Here is a 24876-nt window from a genome sequence, read left to right on the forward strand (position 1 = left end):
TTTGGCACCCGAGGCCAGTTCAAACTGGCCGCAGATGTCCAACAGCCTACTCACCGACCGACGATCGGTGCAGAAGATGGCGACATCATCCATGTACAGGGAGGTCTTGACCTGAAGGCCTCCGCTGCCTGGGATAGTCACGCCCTTCAGGCTCACGTCCTTCCTGATGGAGGCGGCGAAGGGCTCCACACAGCACACGAACAAGGCAGGAGAGAGCGGGCAGCCCTGCCTGACTCCAGATCTAACAGGAAAACTGTCTGATTCCCACCCGTTGATCGAGACTGCGCTAACGATGTTGGCGTAGAGCAGCCGGATCCAATTGCGGATGCCCTCCCCGAACCCCAATTTGGAGAGGACGTCCCTCATGTAAGCATGAGAAACCCTGTCGAAGGCCTTCTCCTGGTCCAGGCTGACGAGGCAGGTGTCCACCCGCCTGTCCTGTACGTAGGCGATCGTATCCCTGATGAGCGCGAGGCACTCAGCGATCTTCCTGCCCGGCACAGCACAGGTTTGGTCAGGGTGAATCACTGACTCCAGGACAGACCTGACCCGGTTGGCAATGACCTTGGCCAGGATTTTGTAGTCCACGTTCAAAAGTGAAATGGGACGCCAATTCTTAATTTCTTCCCTCTCCCCCTTCCTCTTGTAAATGAGGGTGATGATGCCCTTCCTCATGGACTTGCACATTTCCCCTGCCCGAAGCGCACTATCGTACACCTCCAGCAGGTCCTGGCCGACCAGGCCCCACAGAGCGGAATACAGCTCGACCGGTAAGCCGTCGCTTCCGGGAGTCCTATTCCTCTGCAAGGACTTGAGGGCTCTGGCCAGCTCGTCCAGGGATATCGGCCGGTCCAGCCACTCCCTCGTGCCGTTGTCTAAGACCTCCGTAATAGACGACAGGAACGACTCGGAGGCCGTGCTGTCCGTGGGCTTCGCGTCGTACAGTCCGGCATAGAAGGATCTGCTGATCCTCAAAACATCGGGCCGAGACGACGTCACCGAGCCGTCGTCCTCCTTCAGCCGGCTAAGCACAGAGCTCTCTTTGTGCACCTTCTGAAAGAAGAAACGCGAGCACGTCTCGTCCTGCTCCACGGAGCGGACCCTGGACCGGAAGATTATCCTGGAGGCCTCCGCACCGAAGAGTGAGGCTTGCTGGCCCCTCACCTCGCGGAGGTCCTCCATGACATCGACCCCCATCAACTGCAGAAGGAGCAGGTTCTGCACCCTTTTCTGGAGTCGCGACAGCTTTCCCCGCCTCTCTCTTGCCTTCTGAACACCCTTGAGGACAAAGAACCTCTTGATGTTCTCCTTCACCGTCTCCCACCAGTCGCCCAGAGACTCAAAGAGGGGTTTCACGGTTCTCCAACCGGCGTACTCCCTCTTAAGCTCCTCGACGTTCTCTGGGGTCAACAGAGTCGTGTTGAGCTTCCACGTCCCCTTGCCGGCCGGCTGGTCGTCCTGTAAGTGACAGTCGGCCAACGGGAGGCAGTGGTCAGAGAAGAACACCAGCTCGACACCGGTGGATCTGACCGAGAACGTCCGTGACACAAACAGGAAGTCTATCCTTGAGCGGATAGACCCGTCTGGCCGCGACCAGGTGTACCTCTGCTGCGCTCCGTCTGCAGGGGTGCTGAAGACGTCGAGCAGCTTGGCGTCCTTCACCGTGCCCATCAGGAATCTGGACGTGACGTCCAGTTGAATCCCCCCACCCACTGTCCCCACGCCGGATCTTCCATCTGCATCAATGATGCAGTTGAAGTCTCCGCCTAGGATGACCGGCCTGGACGTAGCCAGCAGGGGTGGAAGCCACTGCAGGACGGCCAACCGCTCACTCCGTACCGCTGGGACGTACACGTTGATCAGCCTCAGGGGAGCATTCCTGTAGGTGATGTCAGCCACTAGGAGGCGCCCCCCCACCACCTCCTGAACTTGAGAGATGGTGAAGTTGTGCCCCCGCAGCAGAATAGCCAGGCTCGAGGAGCGACAGTCGTTACCCCCCGACCAGATCGAAGGCCCACAGGTCCAGGCGCCGGACCATTTCCCGTACCTGCCGAGGTGCGGTATCCCGCACTCCTGCAGAAACAGGAGGTCCGCCTTGATGGTGGTCAGGTAGGCCAACGTGGACACACATCTCGCGGTTGACTTGACGCTGCGCACATTAATGCTCGCAATTCGTACCCCCATTGTGGGCAGTGACCGCAGTACCCTCCCCAAGTCCAAGGTCCAGCCCCTCCATCTGTCCCTTCATGCCCATTGCCCGGGCTAACTGCTGGACGCTCTCTGGGCTCAGGAAACCGTCCGTGCTGCCTTCCGGGTGGCATCCCCCCATCAGGGGTGCGGAGGCAGGAGGGTCCGGCTCCGGGTCAGGCTGGGGACGCGCTGTTTCCTCCTTCCCGCCTGGAAGTTCCGGGGGGCCCTCCAGTGCTCCAGCGGCACTTGACTGGGTGTCGGAGGGAGCCTCAGGACGCCTCCCGTCACCTGGAAGCGGGGTGCTGCTTTCCTTCCCCCTCGAGACCTTTAACTTCTGCTTCGGGTGGGCCCTCTCCGAATCCTCCTCATCAGAGGAGCTCTTATAGCCCCCCTGTAGCTGCCTCTTCCCGCCTGATTGTTGCGGTTCCTGGGCCCGTCGACGCACCTTCCTCCTCGCTTTCCGGACTGTTGTCCACTCCCCTGGGTCGCCTGTCGCCGCCTCCATTGGCTCCGGGTTGTCGGGGGGCATCGGAGCCTGCAGGGGTGCTTTGCTGGCCTCGGGCCCATCCTGCAGGGCTGGGCCCTCCTGCACGGCCTGGCCCTCCTGCACATTAGTGGGGTCCTTGCTGGGCCCTGGTGCCTTCCTCTCCTCCGGGGGGGGCTGGCCCCGCATTTCCCCTGCCGGCGACCTGGGCGCAGGTGGTACCCCGCCGCGGCATGCCCTATAGAAGTGGCCCGCTTCCCCGCAAAGGTTGCAGCTTCTCTCTCGTGGGCAATCCTTTGCAAGGTGTCCCTCCTCCCTGCAGATGGTGGCTTTGCAGTCGGCCGCCATGTGACCTGACCTACCACAGGCATGGCAGACTTTAGGTTGCCCTGCATAGGTCAGGTAGCCCCTGCTCCCGCCGATCGCGAAGCTGGACGGTGGGTGTGCGACATTCCCGTCTGCGCCCATCCTCAGCGTCACCTTGACCTGCCTCTTACTCGTCCAGATGCCAAAGGGGTCCACCATGTCAGTTAGGTCCCCTTCCACCTTCACATACCTTCCGAGGAAGGTCAGGACATCAACTGCTGGCACATGCGGGTTGTACATGTGTACAGTCACCATACGGCTCCTCTGCGCTGGCTCACAAACAGCGGGACAGCGGTCAATACAGAGAGGGGGCCCTCACCTCCTTTCTCCTTGAAAACCTCCAGGAAGCGCTCGCAAAGCTTGGCACTCCGGAAGGTCACATCGTAAAAACCCCCTCCGGGGAAATCCTGCAGGCAGTAAATGTCCGCAGCAGCGAACCCACAACAGTCCAACAGGACCCTCTTCACGAAGAAGGTGCGGTCCACAGGTGCACCTTCATCCACCTTCTTTACGGAAACACGGATGGTGTTCCGGACCCCCTGACCTGGGGCACGAGCACTTGCCGCAGCCATTGTTGCAGGTTGGCTGCTCCCCTGAACCAGCGTTAGGCCGAAGCCAGCATTAAGATCCACTGGTCGCAAGGGTGCACAGCCAACCCGACGTCCTCCTTTCACCTCCAAGACTGCACTCTCGTCCTCTCGGTCCACAAGAGAGTGGGTCTTTATTGTGTTCGAGATGTGAGCTGGTTCACTGAGCTGTAAGGTTTGTTCCCAGATATTTTGTCACCATTCTAGGTAACATCATCAGTGAGCCTCCGACGAAGCGCTGGTGTTCTGTCCCGTTTTCTATTTATCTGGTTCGGTTTCCTTGGGTTGGTGATGTCATTTCCTGCATTGGTGATGTCATTTCCTGTTCTTTTTCTCAGGGGATGGTAGATTGGCTCCAAGTCAATGTGTTTGTTGATGGAGTTCCAGTTGGAACCAGATGCTGCCAGACCTGCTGTGCTTTCCCAGCAACTTCTGTTTAAAATATAAGTGCACTTATATTTGCTACAAATGTGCAAGCTTGCAAACATCTTTGGACATCATAAAGCATTTGTTGCATGATTTCACAGCATGGAATTACGATGTATCCATTCACTCCTATTATACAAAAACTCCTGATCCAAGTATAAAATGTACTCCTTGACTGTACTTCCCTAACAGTTAGAGCCAAATAAAGTCAGCTTACCCTTGCCAAATTTCACACAGTGACATCAGGGTAATGCTCTTTAAAACATCAGAATTGTTTGGAGTGAATTGCTGAATGATTAATGTGAATTAGGAACTTAAATTAGACTGCAGTGCAAAGACTCATAAATTGCCAGCATCCACCTCCAATTCCTTTGCAAACTCCTTATCATGATTTGACTGGCCCCTGTTTGCAAGCTGAAATGCAGAAAACCACATTTGAATGAAAATAATAGCTCGCTCATTCTTTCCAGTCTCTGGACAATGGATTAAAATAGCTTTGTATTACCAAATGAAGTGTGCGCCTCTCATTTAAAAATATAACCTTCCACAATTCAACGCATGTCCTTTTTACTTTATTGCCTGTTACTTCTGTTCAATATTTTTTGCCCAATGGCCAATATTTTAAAACAGGATCCAAGTCTATATAAATAAACATGTATTTCATGTCCTTATGCCCAGGAAGCAATTGATGTTTTATCCCGAACTTTCCTCCTTCTACTTCAACTATGTAGTGCTCGATAGAAATTTTGTCCACATTAACTCCAAGAAAACAAGAGTCAAAGTATTTAGTGCTTTTTCTTGAAGGATATCACCTTGTGCCCTGTGAAAAATCTACAGGAGTGTGATTACTTGATTTTAAAAAAAAGAGAATACTTCTCAGACATATCAAAACTTACTGTGATTCTAATAAAATTGACAAGCCTGATGAACCCATAACAATCGAGACCTGAAAAAGATACTTCCTGTTACCATCAAAATATACAACTGACAAAATATTAAAGTTTTAGAAAAATTACAGATTTCACACTTACTTGCTTTCTAACAATAGCAGTCTTTTAAATGTCGAAAACACAATGACCTTAAATTCTCAGTGTAGTGTTGGAACTGAAAAATGACCTACCATGCTTGTGAACTATTTGGCTCATGTCAAATTGATGGTCCACTTTACAGTGAGAAAAGGTATCTTCAGCTGAACTGAATAATCTGTTTGCAAAGAAAAGAATTCTAATTACCTTCAATATTCATTAAAATTTAAAAATTCTGGTGAATACATTATTGTAATGAATATTACTGAATCTTCAACTGTCAACATTCTGGGGTCCTACTGCTGACCATAACCTGAACTGAACGAGCTACTAAATATTGTGGTGGTAGCAAGAACTGCAGATGCTGGTGTCAGACTCAATACAGTGTGGGACTGAAACAGGTCAGGCAGCTTCAGAGGAGCAGAAATGTCGATGTTTCAGGCCTGGACCCTTCATCAGAACTTTCCAAAACACACAACAGGCCCAAAATGCCAACTTTCCTGCTCTTCTTTTACTCCCTGGGCCTGTTGCATTCCTCCAGCTCCACACTGTATTGATTAAATACTGTGGTTATCATAGCAAGTTAGAGGCTGGGAATTCTGCTATGAGTAGCTCATCTCCTGACTCCCCAAAGCCTGTTCACCATCTACAAGGCACAAGTCTAGGTTGTGGTGGAACATTTACCACATGCCTGGATGAATGCAGCTCCAGTAGCAATGAAAATGCATGATGAGGGAGTCAACTTACATGGTAAAGATCATGGGTTTGGAAGATGATTGATGTTGAAATATCCTTGCTGAGTTACTGCAGTGCATCTTGCAAATGGCTCACATTGTTGACAAAGGGAGTGAATGTTGAAAGTAGTGGATGAAGAGGCAATCAAGTGGGTTACTCTATCCTGGATAGTGTCAGGGTTCTTGAGTGTTGTTGGTACTGTGTTCATCCGATGAAGTGGTCAAACAGTGGCCAAGATTCAAACTAATAACAAGGGAACTTAGGAGCCCTATTTCAGGGTTCTCTTTAGGTCAACGTGCAGGTTCAGGTAGTTAGGATGGCAATGCAATGTTAGGATTCATTTCAAGAGGGCTAGAATAGAAGGGCAGAGGTGTACTGCTGAGGCTATAAAGGCTGTGCTCAGGCCACATGTGGAACACTGCAAGCAGTTTTGGGCCCATCTCTGAGAAAGGATGTGCTACTGTTTCAGGGGGTCCAAGAGGAGATTTACAAGAGTGATACCAGGGGTGAAGGGCTTGTCATATGATGAGTGGTTGAGGACTCTGGGTCTGCTCTCGATGTGGTTTAGAAGGATATGGGAGCACCTGACTGAAATTTACAGAATACTGAGGGGTCTGAATACTGTGGATGTGGCAAAAGTGTTCCCACAAGTCAGAGAGACTAGTGTTTGGGGGCACAGCCTCAGAGTGAAGCTATAACCCTTTAGTACTGAGATGAGGGTGAATTTCTTCAGCAACAGGGTGATGAATCTATGGAATTCATTACCACAGCTAGGTGTGGAGGCCAGGTCATTGATTGTATTTCACACAAAGATAGGCTTCAGACAGAGATGGATTAGTAAACATAGAACATAGGACATAGAACAATACAGCACAGAACAGGCCCTTCAGCCCAGAATGTTGTGCCGACCATCGATCCTCATGTATGCACCCTCAAATTTCTGTGACCATATGCATGTCCAGCAGTCTCTTAAATGACCCCAATGACCTTGCTTCCACAACTGCTGCTTGCAACGCATTCCATGCTCTCACAACTCTCTGTGTAAAGAACCCACCTCTGACATCCCCTCTATACTTTCCACCAACCAGCTTAAAACTATGACCCCTCGTGTTCGCCATTTCTGCCCTGGGAAATAGTCTCTGGCTATCAACTCTATCTATGCCTCTCATTATCTTGTATACCTCAATTAGGTCCCCTCTCCTCCTCCTTTTCTCCAATGAAAAGAGACCGAGCTCAGTCAACCTCTCTTCATAAGATAAGCCCTCCAGTCCAGGCAACATCCTGGTAAACCTCCTCTCAACCCTCTCCAAAGCATCCACATCTTTCCTATAATAGGGCGACCAGAACTGGACGCAGTATTCCAAGTGCGGTCTAACCAAAGTTTTATAGAGCTGCAACAAGATCTCACGACTCTTAAACTCAATCCCCCTGTTGATGAAAGCCAAAACACCATATGCTTTCTTAACAACCCTGTCCACTTGGGTGGCCATTTTAAGGGATCTATGTATCTGCACACCAAGATCCCTCTGTTCCTCCACACTGCCAAGAATCCTATCCTTAATCCTGTGCTCGGCTTTCAAATTCGACCTTCCAAAATGCATCACCTCGCATTTATCCAGGTTGAACTCCATCTGCCACCTCTCAGCCCATCTCTGCATCCTGTCAATGTCCCGCTGCAGCCTACAACAGCCCTCTATACTGTCAATGACCCCTCCGACCTTTGTGTCGTCTGCAAACTTGCTGACCCATCCTTCAATCCCCTCATCCAAGTCATTAATAAAAATTACAAACAGTAGAGGCCCAAGGACAGAGCCCTGTGGAACCCCACTCACCACTGACTTCCAGGCAGAATATTTTCCTTCTACTACCACTCGCTGTCTTCTGTTGGCCAGCCAATTCTGTATCCAGACAGCTAAGTTCCCCTGTATCCCATTCCTCCTGACCTTCTGAATGAGCCTACCATGGGGAACCTTATCAAATGCCTTACTGAAGTCCATATATACCACATCCACAGCACGACCCTCATCAACTTTTCTACTCACATCCTCAAAAAACTCGATAAGGTTTGTGAGGCATGACCTACCCCTCACAAAGCCGTGTTGACTGTATTTGATCAAGCCATGCTCTTCCAGATGGTCATAAATCCTATCCCTCAGAATCCTTTCTAACACCTTGCAGACGACAGACGTGAGACTTACTGGTCTGTAATTGCCGGGGATTTCCCTATTTCCTTTCTTGAAGAGAGGAATTACATTTGCCTCTCTCCAGTCCTCAGGTACGATTCCAGTGGAGAGCGAGGATGCAAAGATCTTCGCAAGTGGCGAAGCAATTGCATTTCTCGTTTCCCAAAGCAGCCGAGGACAAATCTGGTCCGGGCCTGGCGACTTGTCAATCTTAATGTTTGACAAAATTTTCAGCACATCAGCTTCCTCTATCTCTATCCATTCCAGCATGCACACCTGCTCTTCAAAGGTTTCATTCACTACAAACTTCGTTTCTTTCATAAAGACAGAAGCAAAAAACTCATTTAGGGCTTCCCCTACCTCCTCAGGCTCCACACACAAGTTCCCTATGCTATCCCTGATCGGCCCTACTCTTTCTTTGACCATTCTCTTATTCCTCACATAAGTGTAAAATGCCTTTGTGTTTTCCCTGATTCGTTCTGCCAAGCCTTTCTCGTGCCCCCTCCTGGCTCTCCTCAGACCATTTTTGAGCTCCTTCCTTGCCTGCATGTAATCCTCTCGAGCTGAACTTGACCCTAGCTTCCTCCACCTTATGTAAGCTACCTTCTTCCTTTTCACAAGAAGCTCCACCGCTCTCGTCATCCAAGGTTCCTTTATCTTACTCCTTCTTGCCTGTCTCAGAGGGACATATTTAGTAAAGGGATCAAAGGTTACAGGGAGGAGACAGGAGAATTCCACGCCAATATCCCATGGTCCTAAATTTGTCTTCGTGTAAAGAGAGATTGATTCAGTTGTGTGAGAGAAAGAAACAAGAAATCATTTTAGAAACAACTGATTGCTCCTCTGGAAGCAGAGGGGCTTTAGGATGTTTCCAGACAATTTGCCTGCTTCATGCAAAGTTATTCTGCTCTAAGCAACAGCAGAGGCATAGGGCTTGGAACACAGAGTGATTGCTCATCATGTTGACAGTGCCAATACTAGACAACAAGCAATTCATTATCTTCTGTGGGAATTTTTATCAGTTTTTATTTGGTATGTCATACCCAAGGTGTTTTATGATCAGTGAGATTCTTGAAGCAAATTTGGAAAGCCGTCAACTAAAGACCAGAGTCTACAAAGAGACATACATTTTCAGTCTCAGTAAATCCGTAGAGTCTGCAAACAGCAGCCCCTGCTTCATCTGTAGACAGAATGCATCCAAAATCTTTCAAATGAGAAATAAATAGCTTGTGTCTCTCTATCCTTCAGATTGTGATGGGCCTGTATCTCCACTTTCCAAATATTATTTTACCGAAGAGTTATGAAGACACAGGGTCAGATTCTGCTAACGAACAACTTTTAACTCAACCAGTTCTTGACTCTGCACCCTTCTGCTCAAAAGAATCTTTTTCCAGAACACAGCTGAGGTAAGAACAGTGAAGCAGGGGAGTCTCATCCAGTAAGACAGAGCAAACAATAAGAAGAGAATTGAAAGAGTGGAAAAGAAATATTCAGCTGAAAAGATTTAACTTTGGCAGTTTTTAAACAAATTATATCCGCTGAACTGGTTGAGAAATTGAAGGAGCACAGTGCCACACAAGGAATAGCTTATTTTTGGTGCCACACCACAACTGACAAACATCGTGACTGCTGAGGTTCACCTCCTACTCAGAACAAAGGAGGACTACAGTAAGGAGACTGCAGGTTAATTTTGTATTTATTCAAACAACCTCGGTGAGTGAGAGAGAGAGACAGACTGTCTTTTGTAGGGGGCTAAACAGAGGAATCTGGGTGTCCTTGTGCATGAATCACAAAAAGTTGGTTTGCAAGTGCAGCAGGTAATTAAGAAGGCAAATGGAATTTTGTCCTTCACTGCTCAAGGGATTGAGTTTAAAAATAGGGAGGCTATGCTGTAACTCTGTAGAGTACTGGCGAGGCCACACCTGGAGTACTGTGTACAGTTTTTATCTCCTTACTTGTGAAAAGATGTACTGGCAGTGGAGGGGGTGCGGAGGAAGTTCACTAGGTTGATTCGGGAATTGAGAGGGTTAGGGTTATGGGCAGAGATTGAGTAGGCTGGGACCATACTCATTGAAATTTAGAAGAATGAGGGATGCATCTTATAGAAACAAATCAAATTATTTCAAGAATAAATAATATAGAAACAAGGAGGTTGTTTCCACTGGTAGGTGAAATTAGAACAAAAGAGCATAGCCTCAAAATAAGGGGGAGCAGATATCAGACTGAATTGAGGAAGAACTTCTTCACCCAAAAGGTTGTGAATTGGTGAAACTCTGTCCAAGACATACTGAAAACCATCAATCTTTCTACTCCTTGTAATACAAATGCCGACATAATTGTCCAAGAATGAAACATACATAACAGAAATCTTCCATTTTCAATCTTTTTAATGTCCCATCTACTGGAATCTGTTCATACTTTTCCCGTCTGCTCCCAAAGCAAATACATACTAGATCCCTTAGGTTAACCTTCAGCTCATGCTTGTTAAAAATGTGCCTTACAATACCAGCAGTAAGTTGTTGTCGCAGTACTGTTGTAACTTCTTTTTATAAAATCATCTTTAATTCTCACTTCAACAGCAATCACATCACTATGACGGTACTTACTAGTCTTTCGTTTATGAACCTAAACAACTGCAAGCAGGTTTAGTTTTGCCCCTACAAATACAGCAGTTCATACTGTCAATCCTTGGAATAGTGAGACAGACAGCAAATGTCGTTTCGTAAAGCTATTACCAGAATGCCTTAAGTCAGACAGAAACCTTCAGATATTTCCATAAAAAACATGCAGATTAGAAATAAATGTAGGCCATCTAGCACTTTGATTCTGCTACACATTCAGTGTGATTGTGGCTGATCTGTTTGCGTTTTTAATTCCACAATCCTCCATCGGCTCAATAATCTTTGATTCCCTTGCCTAACAAGACTCTATCCATCGCTGACTAATTCAGTGACACTGCCTCCTCAGAGACTTCCAACGTTGCATAGTCCACTGGAAGAAAAGGATTCTCCTCATGTCCTGAAAGAGTGATTCCTAATTTTGAAACAGTGTCCCGTAATATTGCACTCACACTCAAGAGGAAACATCCTTTCCGCATCCACTTTGTCCTGGTCATTCAGGATCTTGCCTACTTCACCCCTGACCCTTCTGAACTCGAGTAGAAATAAGCCTAAACTGTCTAACCTATCTGAGACCAACACATTCTTTTCAGATTTCAATCTAGTCAATGAAAGTGAAATCCTGCTGAAGCTGGAGATCTGAAACAAGCATACAGAATGGTGGAGAAACTCAGTAGGTCTGGCAGCATCTGTGGAAAGAGAAGCTGAAGAAATTCATGTTCAAATGCAACAAGATCTAGACAATATCCAGGTTTGGGATGACAAGTGGCAAGTAACATTAGCACTACACAAATGCCAGGCTATGACCATCTCCAATAAGGGACAATCTAACCACTGCCCCATGATATTCAATGGTGTTGCCATCAATGAATTCCCACCTCTCCCCCCAATATCAACAACTAAGAGGTCACCATTGACTGCAATCTCAACTGAACTGGCCACATAGATACAGTGGCTACAAAAGCAGGTCAGAGGTAAGGAATACTGCAACAAGTAACTCACCTCCTAACTCCCCAAAGCCTGCCCACCATCTCCAAGGCACAAGTCAGGAGTGTGACGGAATACTGCCCACTTACCTGGATGGGTGCAGCTTCAACAACATTCAAGAAGCTTGACACCATCCAAGACAAAGCAGCGTGGAAATATATCGCCATTCTCTTTCAGTGTCGCTGGATCAAACTCCTGGAAATCCCTCCTTAACGGAATTGTGGGTCAACGTACAGCACATGGACAGTTTAAGAAGGCAGCTCACCACTACATTCTCAAGGGTAACAGGGACTGGGCCCAGCCAGTGATGATCACATCCATGAGAGAATAAAAGAACAGCAGGGCTTCAAGCCTGGTATGACTCCTCTTCCAAGCTGCGTTCAACCTGTTTACATCATTTCTTAAATATGGAGATCAAAACTGTAAATAATATTCAAGATGTGGTCTGCTTTTGACTGCACATCTGCCACTCATAGAACATACAGCAGTACAGTACTTTACGGGCCATTCGGCCCACAATGTTGCGCCGACCTATTATCCTACTAAGATCAAGCTGTCCTGCATAACTTACATTACACTATCATCCATGTGCCTATCCAAGATGTGCTAATCCACTACCACTGCCAGCTGAGCACTCCACGCACCCACCACTCACTGTACACTGATTGTAAAGCACCAGGGAACACCAACGCAGCATTACTTTGGCAGCAGAATCTATAAAGATGTGATTTTTAGATTTAGTTCTGAAAAAGTCATACCAGACTCTAAATTGACTGTTTTGTTCTCCATAGCTGCTGCCAGACCTGCTGAGTTTCTCCATCAAGATCTGTGTTGAATTCCAGTATTCTGCTATTACATTTGACAACTTCCTTCACAGGGCCACTGCACACAGCAGTATTAATACCAGGGGCTGTGAGGATTCAATCCCTCATTTCACTTAACTGGCACAGTTGGAATTCTGAGGCACCAAACCGCGGTAGAGTGTCATGCTGCCAATAAGAAGAGAAGCAAAGAGTCGAGTGTGTAAAATAGTTATCACTGTCTGCTTCCCTCACGACATTGCAATACAAAGCCTGGTCTCCCATCCTGCAGGATGACTTAAATCAATATTGGTGGAGATACATGACCAGGCGATTCACCACGAGGTCTGCAAACTTCTTGTGGTATATTTTAAAATCACTGCTGCAGCCTTTGAAGTAGGATTCTCAGCTGAAGGAAAAGTACTCCAGAATTTTAGGAATAAAATGCTCAATTAACTGTCCCAGTTTAGAGTTACAAATTTGCTCGTTCATGAACAGATGAACTAAGAACAGAAGTAGGTTAATGAGCCCCACGAGTCTATTCCACCACTTAATATGACCAAGGCTCATTTGATCATAATGAGAATTCCGCTTTCCCGTCTACTCCCTGATAACCCCTTTATACCAACAATCTATCCATCTCTACTTTAAAATATTCAAGAACTGTGCTTTCCCCAACCATTTCAGGAAGAGAGTTCCAAAGGCATAATTCCAAGGTACATAATTCTTTAAAGTTTACATCACACATAGATTGGTTGGTTGAGAATGTGTTTAGCACTCCTGCCTTCATTGGTCAGACCACTGAGTTTCTGAGTTGGGACATTATGTTGAGGTTGTAGAGGACGTTGATGAGGCCTCTTCTGAAGTACCAAGTCCATTTCTGGTGGCATAGTTATAGGAACGATAATATTAAGCAAGACAGGGTTTAGAAGAGATTTACCAGGGTGTTACTGGGAATGAAGAGTTTGAGTTATAAGGAGAAGCTGGATAGGCTGGGATCTTTTTTGCCTGGAGCTTAGGAGGTTGAGAAGTGACCTTATAGACGTTTATAAAATTGTGAGAGGTATAAATAAGGTGAATAGCAAGTGCCTTTTCTCTAGGGTGGGGAATTTGAAGACTAAGGGACATATTTTTAAGGTGGGAGGACAGAGATTTTAAAAAGACATGAGGGGCATTTTTTATTTTACGCAGAGTCTGGCTGGTGTGTGGAATGAACTTCCCAAGGAATTGGTAGAATCGGGTACAGTTACAACATTTAAAAGACATTTATGTCAGTACATGAATAAGAAATGTTTGGAGGGATATGGCCCAAGGGCAGGCAGGTGGGATAGGTTTAATTTGGGATGATGTTCACCATGGGCTGGTTGGAAGGGTTTGCTTCCAAGTACAACTCTAAGATAATGATGACTCATGACCGTCTGAGAGAAAGTAAATCTCCTCATCTCAGTTTCAAATGGGCATCTGCCAATTTCTGGATAATGAACTCTAGTACTGAATTCTCCTACAAGTGGAAATATCCTTTCCACATTGCCCTCCGTACAGACTCATCATGATTTTAAATATTTCAATCAAATCATCTTGAATTCATCTAAACACCTATGGTTACCAGCCGAACCTGTCCACCCTTTCCTCATGGAACGACCTGGCCAATCCAAGTATTAATCTTGCAAACCCAAATCCCTCTTACTTGTCAAGGAATAAAGATGCCAATATTCCCTTCAACCCAAGTATCTTTAAAATGAATGTGGACGAGCACTTGAAATGTCATAACATTCAAGGCTCTGGTCCAAGTGATGGTAAGTGGGATCAGCGCAAATAGGTTGGTATAGATTCAATGGGCAGAAAGGCCTCTTCAGTGCTGCATGGGTTTACGACTCTATCCGATCGGCCAGTATTTCGCAGTGTGCTAGCATAATAAAAAAAGTCACTGCCTCAGCTTAACTGGCATTTCACTATTTGACCCAATACTTTAAGGCATATAATGTAGATGTGTTCAGAGTATAAATGTTTTGTGATAGTACAGTTTTACCCCTATCCACAAGCGACAACGACAAATATCTGTAGATTTATTTTGAGTAAAAGCACCTCTCACAAAACAGGCAACGAATCTGTTCTTGTCCCTTGATCTGCTCTTCTTCATCCCAGTCACACCATTCTTCATCGCCCACCTCAGACAATTCAGGCATCTCTTCAGTAACATCTTCTCTGTCTACCAGGAAAAAAAGATGAAACTCTATCAAAAGGATAATATATGTTGTGTGTTAAATGGAGGTAGAGCATAAATCTCTCTCTCCCCCTCTCTCACACAGACACAAAGAAATCTTAGAAATTCTTGCAGAAGAGTCATCCACAAAACATCACTCCACTGAGTTGGAACATACATCAACAACAATTTACTTGGTGCCTTACAGCTGAACGATTTCATGAGAAATCTCACAACAGTGTCATCAATTCAGTACTGTCCCAGAGCTTAGTAAGGAGATGTTGGCAGAGGTGACTAAAAGCTTGTCCAAGGGTAGACTTTAAGGAGAGTTGTAAAACTGGAACAAAGCTTAGGGAGATCATTCCATGATTTAGGGCCTGGACAGCTAAAAGTACTTTAACTACAGGAAAGCGAAGAGAATGGAGAATGTGCAGGAGACTGGACTGAAAGCATTGTGGTATTCTCAGCGGGTTGTGTGGACTCAAGGCACTTACAAAGGCAGAGGGAGCAGAGAGGCACCATACAGTATATGGAAGAGATGTATTGATTGAAACACACAAGATCCTGAGGGGTCCCTACAGGGTAGAAATGTTTCCTCTTGTAGAAGAATCAAAACTTAGGAGCTTTTGTTACCAAGGGTTACCTATTTAAAACAGAGAAGAGCTAAAAGAATTTCTATCGGTGTTGAGCATCTCTGCCTCAAAAGGCAGAATCCTTGAATATTTTATAGGCACAGGTGGGCAAATTGTTGGTAAGCGAGGAGGTAAGAGGTTATTGGGGTCAGCAGGAATGTGGATTTAGGGTTACAGTCAGATCAGTCATGATCTTTAAGAAAGGCAAGCAGGCTTGAAGGGCTGAATAGCCTCGACCTCTCCTTGCTCAGTTGTCCACACTGGAAGTAGGAAAGCTAAAGATCAAAGTCTCAGCAGCAACAACAGGAAAATACAGGATGCAGTTTCATATCAAAAATGACTGAAACACAAAGAGGATACCTTGGTTGCAGAAGTGAAATACTGCCCAAGGTTTTCAGGACCTACAGCTGGTAGAACACAGTTACCTTATTTGCAATCAGTGACTATTCACTACAAATATAGACTCATTGAATCCCTGCAGTGTGGAAACAGGCCATTCAGCCCATCAAGTCCACAACAAACCTCCGAAGAACATCCCACCTAGACCCTCTCCGGTTCCCTATCCCTGTAACCCTGCATTCCTATGGCTAATCCACCTGAAAATCCTTTGACACTCCGACTATTTAGCATAGCCAATCCACTAAACCTGCACATCTGTGGATTGCGAGAAGAAACCGGAGCATCTGGAGGAAATTCATGCAGATGTGGGGAGAACATACAAACTCCGTACAGACAGTTGCCTGGGGCTGGAATCAAACCTGGGTCCATTGCACTGTGAGGCAGCAGTGCAAACCACTGAACCACCATTCCACCCCAGGGGGATGTAAGGGAGTACCATCCATCGGTCGGGAATCAAACCCAGGCCTCCTGGGTGGCAGGTATGAGTTCGACCACTGATCCACCAACATCCAGCACAATGCCAAGGCTATGTATGAACTTAGGAAATGGAAGCAGAACTAGATAAATGGATTGAATTACAGGGACTAGATACACAAACCTAGTTCCCTAAAATATAGAAGGCTGATGTGGTGATCTTACCACAGTGTTACAAATATTGAAAAGATTTGACAGGTTATGTATGACAGTGAACAAGCCCAACATGAAGTTTAGGGACAGGGATTCAAATCCCAGCACAATAATAGGTCGATATCGAAGACCATAACAACTATCATGGATTGTCGGAAAAACCCATTTGATTCATTAATGACCGATAGGGAAGGAAATCTTTCATCCTTACCTGGACTGGCCTACATGTGACTCCAGACCCACAGCAATGTGACAGACTCTTAACTGCCCTCTGGGCAATTAGGGATGGGTGATAAATGCCAACCCAGCCAGTGACACTAAAAGCCCATAAAAGAATGAGGAAAAAAAGACATCAAAGACATGGGCTCAAACTAGTAAAAGGGCAATTTCAGCCCAAGGTTAGAATGTTGGCCGACATTGCACAAGACGGATAAACACTTAGAACAAACTTCAGAGCAGAAAAGATATGAGGGAGCCAGATGTGTTTTTACAACAATCGCTAGGTGTTGCCATGGTCACCATGACTGAGGCTAGCTTCACATTTTGGTAGCTTTTATTAACTGAACTTAAACACAACCAGTGGTCATGGTGGGGTTTGAACTGGTGTCACCAGAACATAAGCCTGGATATCTACATTACCAGCCCAGTGACACTGCTATGTCATTGTTTGGTCAGCCATGTTAGCTTAATTATGTCTCTAAGCAGATGTGGTTTCAGGCCTGTGGAACAAGTTTTAACTACAAAAATCACATCTATAGAATAAATTAATTTAATCCTTATTTAGAACAGACTTTATAAGGGAAGTTGCGTGTGGAGCTTAGCAAATAAGACAACGTCACACTGTGTTATCTCTGTCCTGACTTTGACACCAACGAAGGATTCACTGTTGCTCTCGATCTAAATGCAGACTCTTCCTTTCTCAGGCTGCTGTGTGACAGCCCTGCTACAAATCCCCCGCTGCTTTGCACCGTATTACATCGGTGTTATTAAACTGACAGGAACATGCAGCCCTTTGTTGCTGATGTCCTTGAAATCAGAACTGACAAACATCAACTACTTTTCATCTGGAATGGTCTCTCTCTTTCTGATGACCACTCAATTTTTAAAAAAAACCTCCAACTTAAATGCCTGGAGACCCTTTCCACAGCCTCAGCATTTCCCAAACACTCAGCTGCACATTACCACAACTGTCTCAAAAACCGAATGTATGGGTTAAAGGTGGTTCCTCAGTGTGACAGAATGTGGAAAGGTGTGTTCCCCAGGGATTGATGACGGACCACTATTGCTCCTGATTTATGTGAATGGTTTAGGTTGGAGAATGAGCAGTCCAATAACAACATTTGCAATGACACCTCAGAGGGGTTTTGGGGGTTGAAGCCGGAAGGGGCGCGGATGGTGCAGCCAATAAAGGGGAAGACTGCAATAAAATGTGAGAAGTTGTTAGCCTAGCAGAATGGGTGTATTAATGACAAGGTTGTTTCAATATAGGTGGCCAGTTGTCAGTGGGTCATCCTGCACTCTTCCCAGATTACTGACAGGGCCACAGGCAGAAAATTAACCTGGACAGATGTCAGAGTTGACCAAGATTCCATGACCTCAATCAAGTGATACCTTGAATTTAACGTTCTAAATCTAGTTTGCAAAGCCCTGCCACTGCCTCACCACTGCCACCCCATCTCAGGCATCTTCTCCAATTCCGCAACCCACTGAGATAGTTTTACTCTTCTAATACCAGCCTCTTGTGCAACCCAACTGCTCTACCATTGGTGTCAGGCCTTTACTTACTTCACCCAAAACCCTGTATTCAATCTCTGCACCTAACGTTAACATTTCTATCTTAAAGCCTACATCTTCAACCTTGTTCCTGGTGACCCGACGTCATATCTTCTTTTATGATTTGGCGTCATCATTTGATAAAGGCCCTGTTAATTCTTCTGTGACATTTTATTATGTTAGAGGTGCTATATATGTTGTTGCTGCTGACTGTTTCATCCTTAGCTACAATACTTCAATAGGGGTTCAGATACATAGTTCTTTGAAGTTTGTGTCATATATAGGCAGGGTGGTTAGAAAGGCCTCTGGCATGCTTGAAGTTTGCAAGTACACAGAGAGCACCTGAATTGAAACATTTGTATCAAAAGGCCGTACAGTTAGCAGGCCAAGCAGCAGTTTTTACCAAGATAATGAGCTTATGAATTTAGCCAATCAATTTGAACCAGGCACTTCGATACCAAAAATCTATTAAATTTAATAACTGATGGTTTTGACAAACATAGGACCAATCCTGTTTTAAGAAATGTTGACAGATCATCAAGGGTATAAAGGAAGGGAGTAGTTGGACAAAACCACAGAGCTAACAACCCTCAGCTCTCAAGAGAAAATAGCTGGCTCTCACAGCCTCCTCTATGTCTTAGAGAAAGCACCATCTAAATAACAAAGGTACCCCATGGAACAACCAGTTCATTGTCCTGACAGAAGAATCGATGGCCCAGGCACAGAACATTCCAGAAGATGGGTCATCTGGCTGTAATTGCGAGAGACTAAATTCTTTCTTTAAATTTTATAGAAGTGGGATTCATATTTATTGGGACAGCATACCATTAGAATCTTGCTTTATTTAGGTATAGTTAGTAGTTAGAAGGGGTTTATTCGGTTTGAGGGGCAATGGATAGGGTGAATACCAAAGTCTTTTTCCCAGGGTAGGAGAGTCCAAAACGAGAGGGCACAGGTTTAAGGTGAGAAGGGAAGGGTTTAAAAAGGTCCTGAGGGGCAACTTTTTCACACGGAGGGTGGTGCAGGTATGGAATGAGCTGACCTAGGAAGTGGTGGAGGATGGTGCAATCACAACATTTAAAAAGCATCTGGATGGGTGCATGAATAGGAAGGGTTTAGAGGGCTATGGACCAAAGGCTGGCAAATGGAAAGAGATTAGAACATAGAACATAGAACAAAGAACAGTACAACACAGAACAGGCCCTTCAGTCCACGATGTTGTGCCGACCATCGATTCTCATGTATGCACCCTCAAATTTCTGTGACCAGATGCATGTCCAGCAGTCTCTTAAGTGACCCCAATGACCTTGCTTCCACAACTGCTGCTGGCAACGCATTCCATGCTCTCACAACTCTCTGTGTAAAGAACCCACCTCTGACATCCCCTCTATACTTTCCTCCAAACAGCTTAAAACTATGGCCCCTCGTGTTAGCCTTTTCTGCCCTGGGAAATAGTCTCTGGCTATCAACTCTATCTATGCCTCTCATTATCTTGTATACCTCAATTAGGTCACCTCTCCTCCTCCTTTTCTCCAATGAAAAGAGACCGAGCTCAGTCAACCTCTCTTCATAAGATAAGCCCTCCAGTCCAGGCAGCATCCTGGTAAACCTCCTCTCAACCCTCTCCAAAGCATCCACATCTTTCCTATAATAGGGCGCCCAGAACTGGACGCAGTATTCCAAGTGCGGTCTAACCAAAGTTTTATAGAGCTGCAACAAGATCTCACGACTCGTAAACTCAATCCCCCTGTTAATGAAAGCCGAAACACCATATGCTTTCTTAACAACCCTGTCCACTTGGGTGGCCATTTTAAGGGATCTATGTATCTGCACACCAAGATCCCTCTGTTCCTCCACGCTGCCAAGAATCCTATCCTTAATCCTGTACTCAGCTTTCAAATTCGACCTTCCAAAATGCATCACCTCGCATTTATCCAGGTTGAACTCCATCTGCCACCTCTCAGATTAGTTCAGGATATCTGGTCAACATGGACAAGTTGGACAGAAAGGTCTGTTTCTGCACTGTATAATTCTATGACTGAAGTTCCTTACAGATTCTTATGGTGCAGTGGTGTTGTCCCTACCACTAGACCAGAAGTTCTGGGTTCAAGTTCCACCAGCTCCAGGCTTGTACTAAGTCCGAAGAGGTTGATTTAAAATATCTATTAAGTCCCAAAGCATTGGTCACGCCCTTGTGACACACTGATACCTCTGAGCCAGGTGACCTGGGTTTAAGGCCCACCTGCTCTAGAAATGTGTCATATCAGGTCTGAACGGGTTAACTAAAAATATCTCTAAGCGGTTCCTGCCAGGTCTTTCCTGGTGGTTAAAATTCTTCGAGTGAACTCCTTAACTTGGAATGAAACAGGTCAAAATCTGGGATAGCAAGGTGTAGAGCTGGATGAACACAGCAGGCCAAGCAGCATCAGAGGAGCAGGTAAGCTGACGTTTCGGGTCTGGGCCCTTCAAAACCTGAGTCTGTTTTACCCCCGGCGTCTCAAACAATCTAAAATCTGCCGATCGAGAGCAGGACTGGCCCTGTTTAAATGCCCCGCCAATCCGCCCAAACTTTCAATAGTAACGAGACAGCAGGGATACAGCGGCCGCTACATTGTTACACTACAATGTTACAATTCATGTTACTCCTCATTCATTGATCTCTCACCCACGTGTGTTTACCTTCAATCTCAGCCATGTTTTCAAGCCACCGACGCTATATGAAATGTCATCACCCCCAACATATCCCATCCGCTTCCAGGTCAATGGGACGGCTCTGTTCCTGGAAATAGGAAGTATTTCTGCAGGTTTAGAATGAATGTATTCAACAACTTCTGCATTCGTGAGCTTTTCTCTTTAAAATTCAGTGCGATGCGTGTTCCGGATTAGATCTGGATATGAATATTCAATCACAATACTGAATGGTCTCCAATTAAGATCTCGCCCCGACATAAACAGTATTTTATAGGTAGCTCCACCTGGTGCTGTCACTGAGAATTGGCAATGTTTGAATAATGTGTTGAAACCAACGATGGGTCGCAGCAGCAGCGAGATCAAATATCTGTATTGTCCTGCATTAGTAAGAAACGCCTGAGGTTTAATTTTTGCAGTGCGGAGAATGCCACATTCCCATCATTGTTTATTCTTGTGCAAAAACTGTACAGAACTGCTTTAGTAATTTTATATATATACAAGCTATCTCTGCTGTGCATTTTACCAGCAATGTTTGGTCGAGTTGTAACTTATATATACATATACACATAATTATATACAAGTTTCTTTTATGAATAAGGCTTATTTCTGCAAAAACAAAGTGAAGGTTTATCTGCAGACAATCAAGTTTTGGAACAGCAGATGCATCTGAATGCAAATGTACAATAGAAATAAATGTGGTTGTAATTGTGGATTACACCTTTTGCATGACTAAACAAAATAAAATGGATAACATAAAAGTGTATTTCTAATTTTGTCTGTGGCTCCTAGATTGCAGTTTAGTTTCACATTTCAGCCAGCCCTTCAGTACTGTCAGATCCCAGCAAATGCTGTTCATCCGTTTTCAGAACAGAAACCTTGTGTTTCACATTCCAGACTACTCTCAAAACAGATTGCACTTTTAAATGTTGGATGAACTGCACAGATTTTGGAACGTACATAAACTTTTGTAAGTTGTGTAAAAGAGTTTCATCTAAGTTCAGGGAAGCAAAGAATAATGATCAAAATCATTCAATAGCAAAGGGTAAAAAAACATATTTTAAAAATTAAAGCATTTCTATAACGGGTTCCCATAGGAAATGGGTGGAAGAGGTAGGCCATTCAACCCATCAAGCCTATTCCACCATTCAACCTGACTGTGATCTGCCTATACCACACCTCACTGCCTCCATGCCCTTTTGGTGTCTCCAATACCTAGAAATCTAACTTTTTGTTTATTCTATCATGAGATGTGAGCTTTTCCAGTAAAGCCAACAGTTTTCCTCCATCCTTAATTGCCCCGAGTATTTGTCAATTGATAGCCAACAGAAATGACATCAGTCTCCAATTCCAAAACTAAATTCAAGTTCCATCAGCTGCCATTGTGGGATTTGAACCTTTACCCTTTTTTGCCTCTGGGATTCCTAGCCAAGTGATAGTGTCAGAACATCACTGCCTCCCTTTTATTTAACATAGAACATTACAGCACAGTACAGGCCCTTCGGCCCTCGATGTTGTGCCGACCTGTCATACCGATTTCAAGCCCATCTAACCTACACTATTCCATGTACGTCCATATGCTTGTCCAATGGCAACTTAAATGTACCTAAAGTTGGCGAATCTACTACCGTTGCAGGCAAAGCGTTCCATTCCCTTACTACTCTCTGAATAAAGAAACTACCTCTGACATCTGTCCTATATCTTTCACACCTCAATTTAAAGCTATGCCCCCTCATGCTCGCCATCACCATCCTAGGAAAAAGGCTCTCCCTATCCACCCTATCTAATCCTCTGATTATTTTATATGTTTCAATTAAGTCACCTCTCAACCTTCTTCTCTCTAATGAAAACAGCCTCAAGTCCCTTAGCCTTTCCTTGTAAGACCTTCCCTCCATACCAGGCAACATCCTAGTAAATCTCCTCTGCACCTTTTCCAAAGCTTCCACATCCTTCTTATAATACGGTGACCAGAACTGTACACAATACTCCAAGTGTGGCTGCACCAGAGTTTTGTACAGCTTCACCATAACTTCTTGGTTCCGGAACTCGATCCCTCTATTAATAAAAGCTAAAACACTGTATGCCTTCTTAACAGCCCTGTCAACCTGGGTGGCAACTTTCAAGGATCTGTGTACATGGACACCGAGATCTCCCTGCTCATCTACACTGCTAAGAATCTTACCATTAGCCCTGTACTTTGCCTTCCGGTTACTCCTACCAAAGTGCATCACCTCACACTTGTCTGCATTAAACTCCATTTGCCACCTCTCAGCCCAGCTCTGCAGCTTATCTATATTTGTCTATATCTTCAATATTCGCGGTGATTGTGCTTCCACAGTTCTTTGGAGTAGAGAATTGTCTCATTCTAGACCCCAAGCCCCAGCCAAGGGAAGCAGCCTTATTGTATCCACCCAGTAAAAATGTTCTAGGCTTTACTGAGATAACCTCTCATTCTTCTAAACTCTAGTGCAGTACTTCCCAAACCCCTTTCCAACTGTGATGCCATTTTAAGGCTTGATGCTTGTGGAGATCCCTCTGTAAGAACCAAGAGAGTAGAGCCACAGCTTTAATGGCTCAGTGAGAGGTCCACAAGGAACCATTACTTCCTCAGAGTTCATAATGCCCAATTTCAGTTCATGGCCTCACTTGGAACCTGACCCCTACTTTTGGGAGCCCTACTGTTGTGAATGTAGGCTAACTCTCCATAAACTCTCCTTGAAGGGCAATCCCAGAATCACAGGATTAGCTTTTTTTGGGGGAATTTGAGAATGTGATCCTCAAAACACAAATTCCTGAACCTCTGGCACTCTAAATAGATTTTGACTTTAATCAATGAAGAAGCATTTTAGAGCTATAAGCATGAGAACCTTGTTGGAAAAGAAGCAGGATTCAGTATTGCTGAGAAAAAGATATATTTTGCTGAAGCACTCATCCAGGCAATTCAGAAGAAATACCCAAAAAAAAAGGAAAATAACTTAGGCGATATGGGAGAAGATAGAGGTTTGATTGGCATGTGGACTTGTAAAGTGGATTCCATCATTGGAAGGGATGCAGTGATGAAGATTGCATTTAGCTGCTGATCAACAGTTAACTGCCAAGCTCTGTTTAAACTTTAAATCAGGCAGGTTAACACTGATTGATCAAGCTTGCACTAAGTTATGTTCAACTCCTGTTCTGTTGATTTGCAGCAGGTATAAAGAACCGTGACCTGTGCATTAACCATATGTAGATACAGGTACACACAAATGCACCCATATAACAAGCCCAAGTGGAAAACCCTACATTGAATAACTCTCCACACAAGTAGGATTGTGGGATGTACACCTGGAGCCTGTATCACAGAGATCAGGTCAGCATTCAAGAATTTCAATGGTGTGGCATAGCTTTGGTTGTCAATGTGTCGATACTGAAGTTGGGGGTTTTTTTTCTGTTCATGTGTGGGACATGAGCGTCGCTGGCCAGCCAGCATTTCTTGCCCATCCCAAGTTGCTCTTGAGAAGGTGGTGGTGAGCTGCATTCTTGAACCACTGCAGTCCTCCTGTTGTGGGTTGACAATGCTATTAGGGAGGAAATTCCAGAATTTTGACCCGGTGACAGTGGAAGGAATGGTGATATATTTCCAAGTCAGGATAGTGAGTGACTTGGAGGGGAACCTGGACATGGTGGTGTTCCTATATGTCTGATCCCTTTGTCCTTCTATACAGAAGTGTTTGGGGGTTTGAAAGGTGCTGTCTGAGGATCATTGGTGAATTTCTGCAGTGCATCTTGTAGATAGTACTCACTACTGCTACTGAGCGTCAGTGGAGGGAGTGGATGCTTGTGGATGTAGTACCAATCAAGCAGGCTGCTTTGTCCTGGATGGTGTCAAGCTTCTTGAGTGTTGTTGGGGTTGCACTCATCCACCCAAGTGGGGAGTATTCCATCGCAATCCTGACTTGTGCCTTGTAGATAGTGGAAAGAATTTGAGGTCAGGAGGTGAGTTAGTCGCTGCAGTATTCCTAGCTTCTAGCCTGCTCTTGTAGCCAGTGTTTTAATGTGGTGAGTCCAGTTGAGTTTCTGGTCAATGGTAATCCCCAGGATGTTGATAGTGGGGGATACAGGGATGGTGACACCATTGAACGTAAAGGAGCAGTGGTTAGATTGTCTCTTATTG

General features: G+C 45.3%; 1 protein-coding gene across 3 annotated transcripts in view; it reads right to left on the minus strand.

Annotated features, from left to right (window-relative positions):
* prmt3 (protein arginine methyltransferase 3) overlaps nt 1–20957 on the minus strand; it is a 172221-nt gene extending 151264 nt beyond the window's left edge. The window contains exons 1-4 of one of the 3 annotated variants that reach the window (XR_009446857.1): nt 20715–20957; nt 14487–14610; nt 5174–5256; nt 4950–4999 (exon numbers count right to left, since the gene is read on the minus strand). Coding sequence is in view for 2 of the 3 variants with exons in the window: in XM_059652184.1 (XP_059508167.1) it covers nt 4950–4999; nt 5174–5256; nt 14487–14610; nt 20715–20730 (273 nt within the window). In the remaining variant the exon portion in view is untranslated. Of the gene's footprint in view, nt 1–4949; nt 5000–5173; nt 5257–14486; nt 14611–20714 lie in introns of those variants that run through there. The other 2 variants (XM_059652184.1, XM_059652185.1) reach the window with 2 other exon arrangements.
* Between the last annotated feature and the right edge of the window lie 3919 nt (nt 20958–24876).

This window comes from Stegostoma tigrinum, chromosome 17 (genome assembly GCF_030684315.1).
Source record: "Stegostoma tigrinum isolate sSteTig4 chromosome 17, sSteTig4.hap1, whole genome shotgun sequence".
In the NCBI taxonomy this organism is placed as follows: domain Eukaryota; kingdom Metazoa; phylum Chordata; class Chondrichthyes; order Orectolobiformes; family Stegostomatidae; genus Stegostoma; species Stegostoma tigrinum.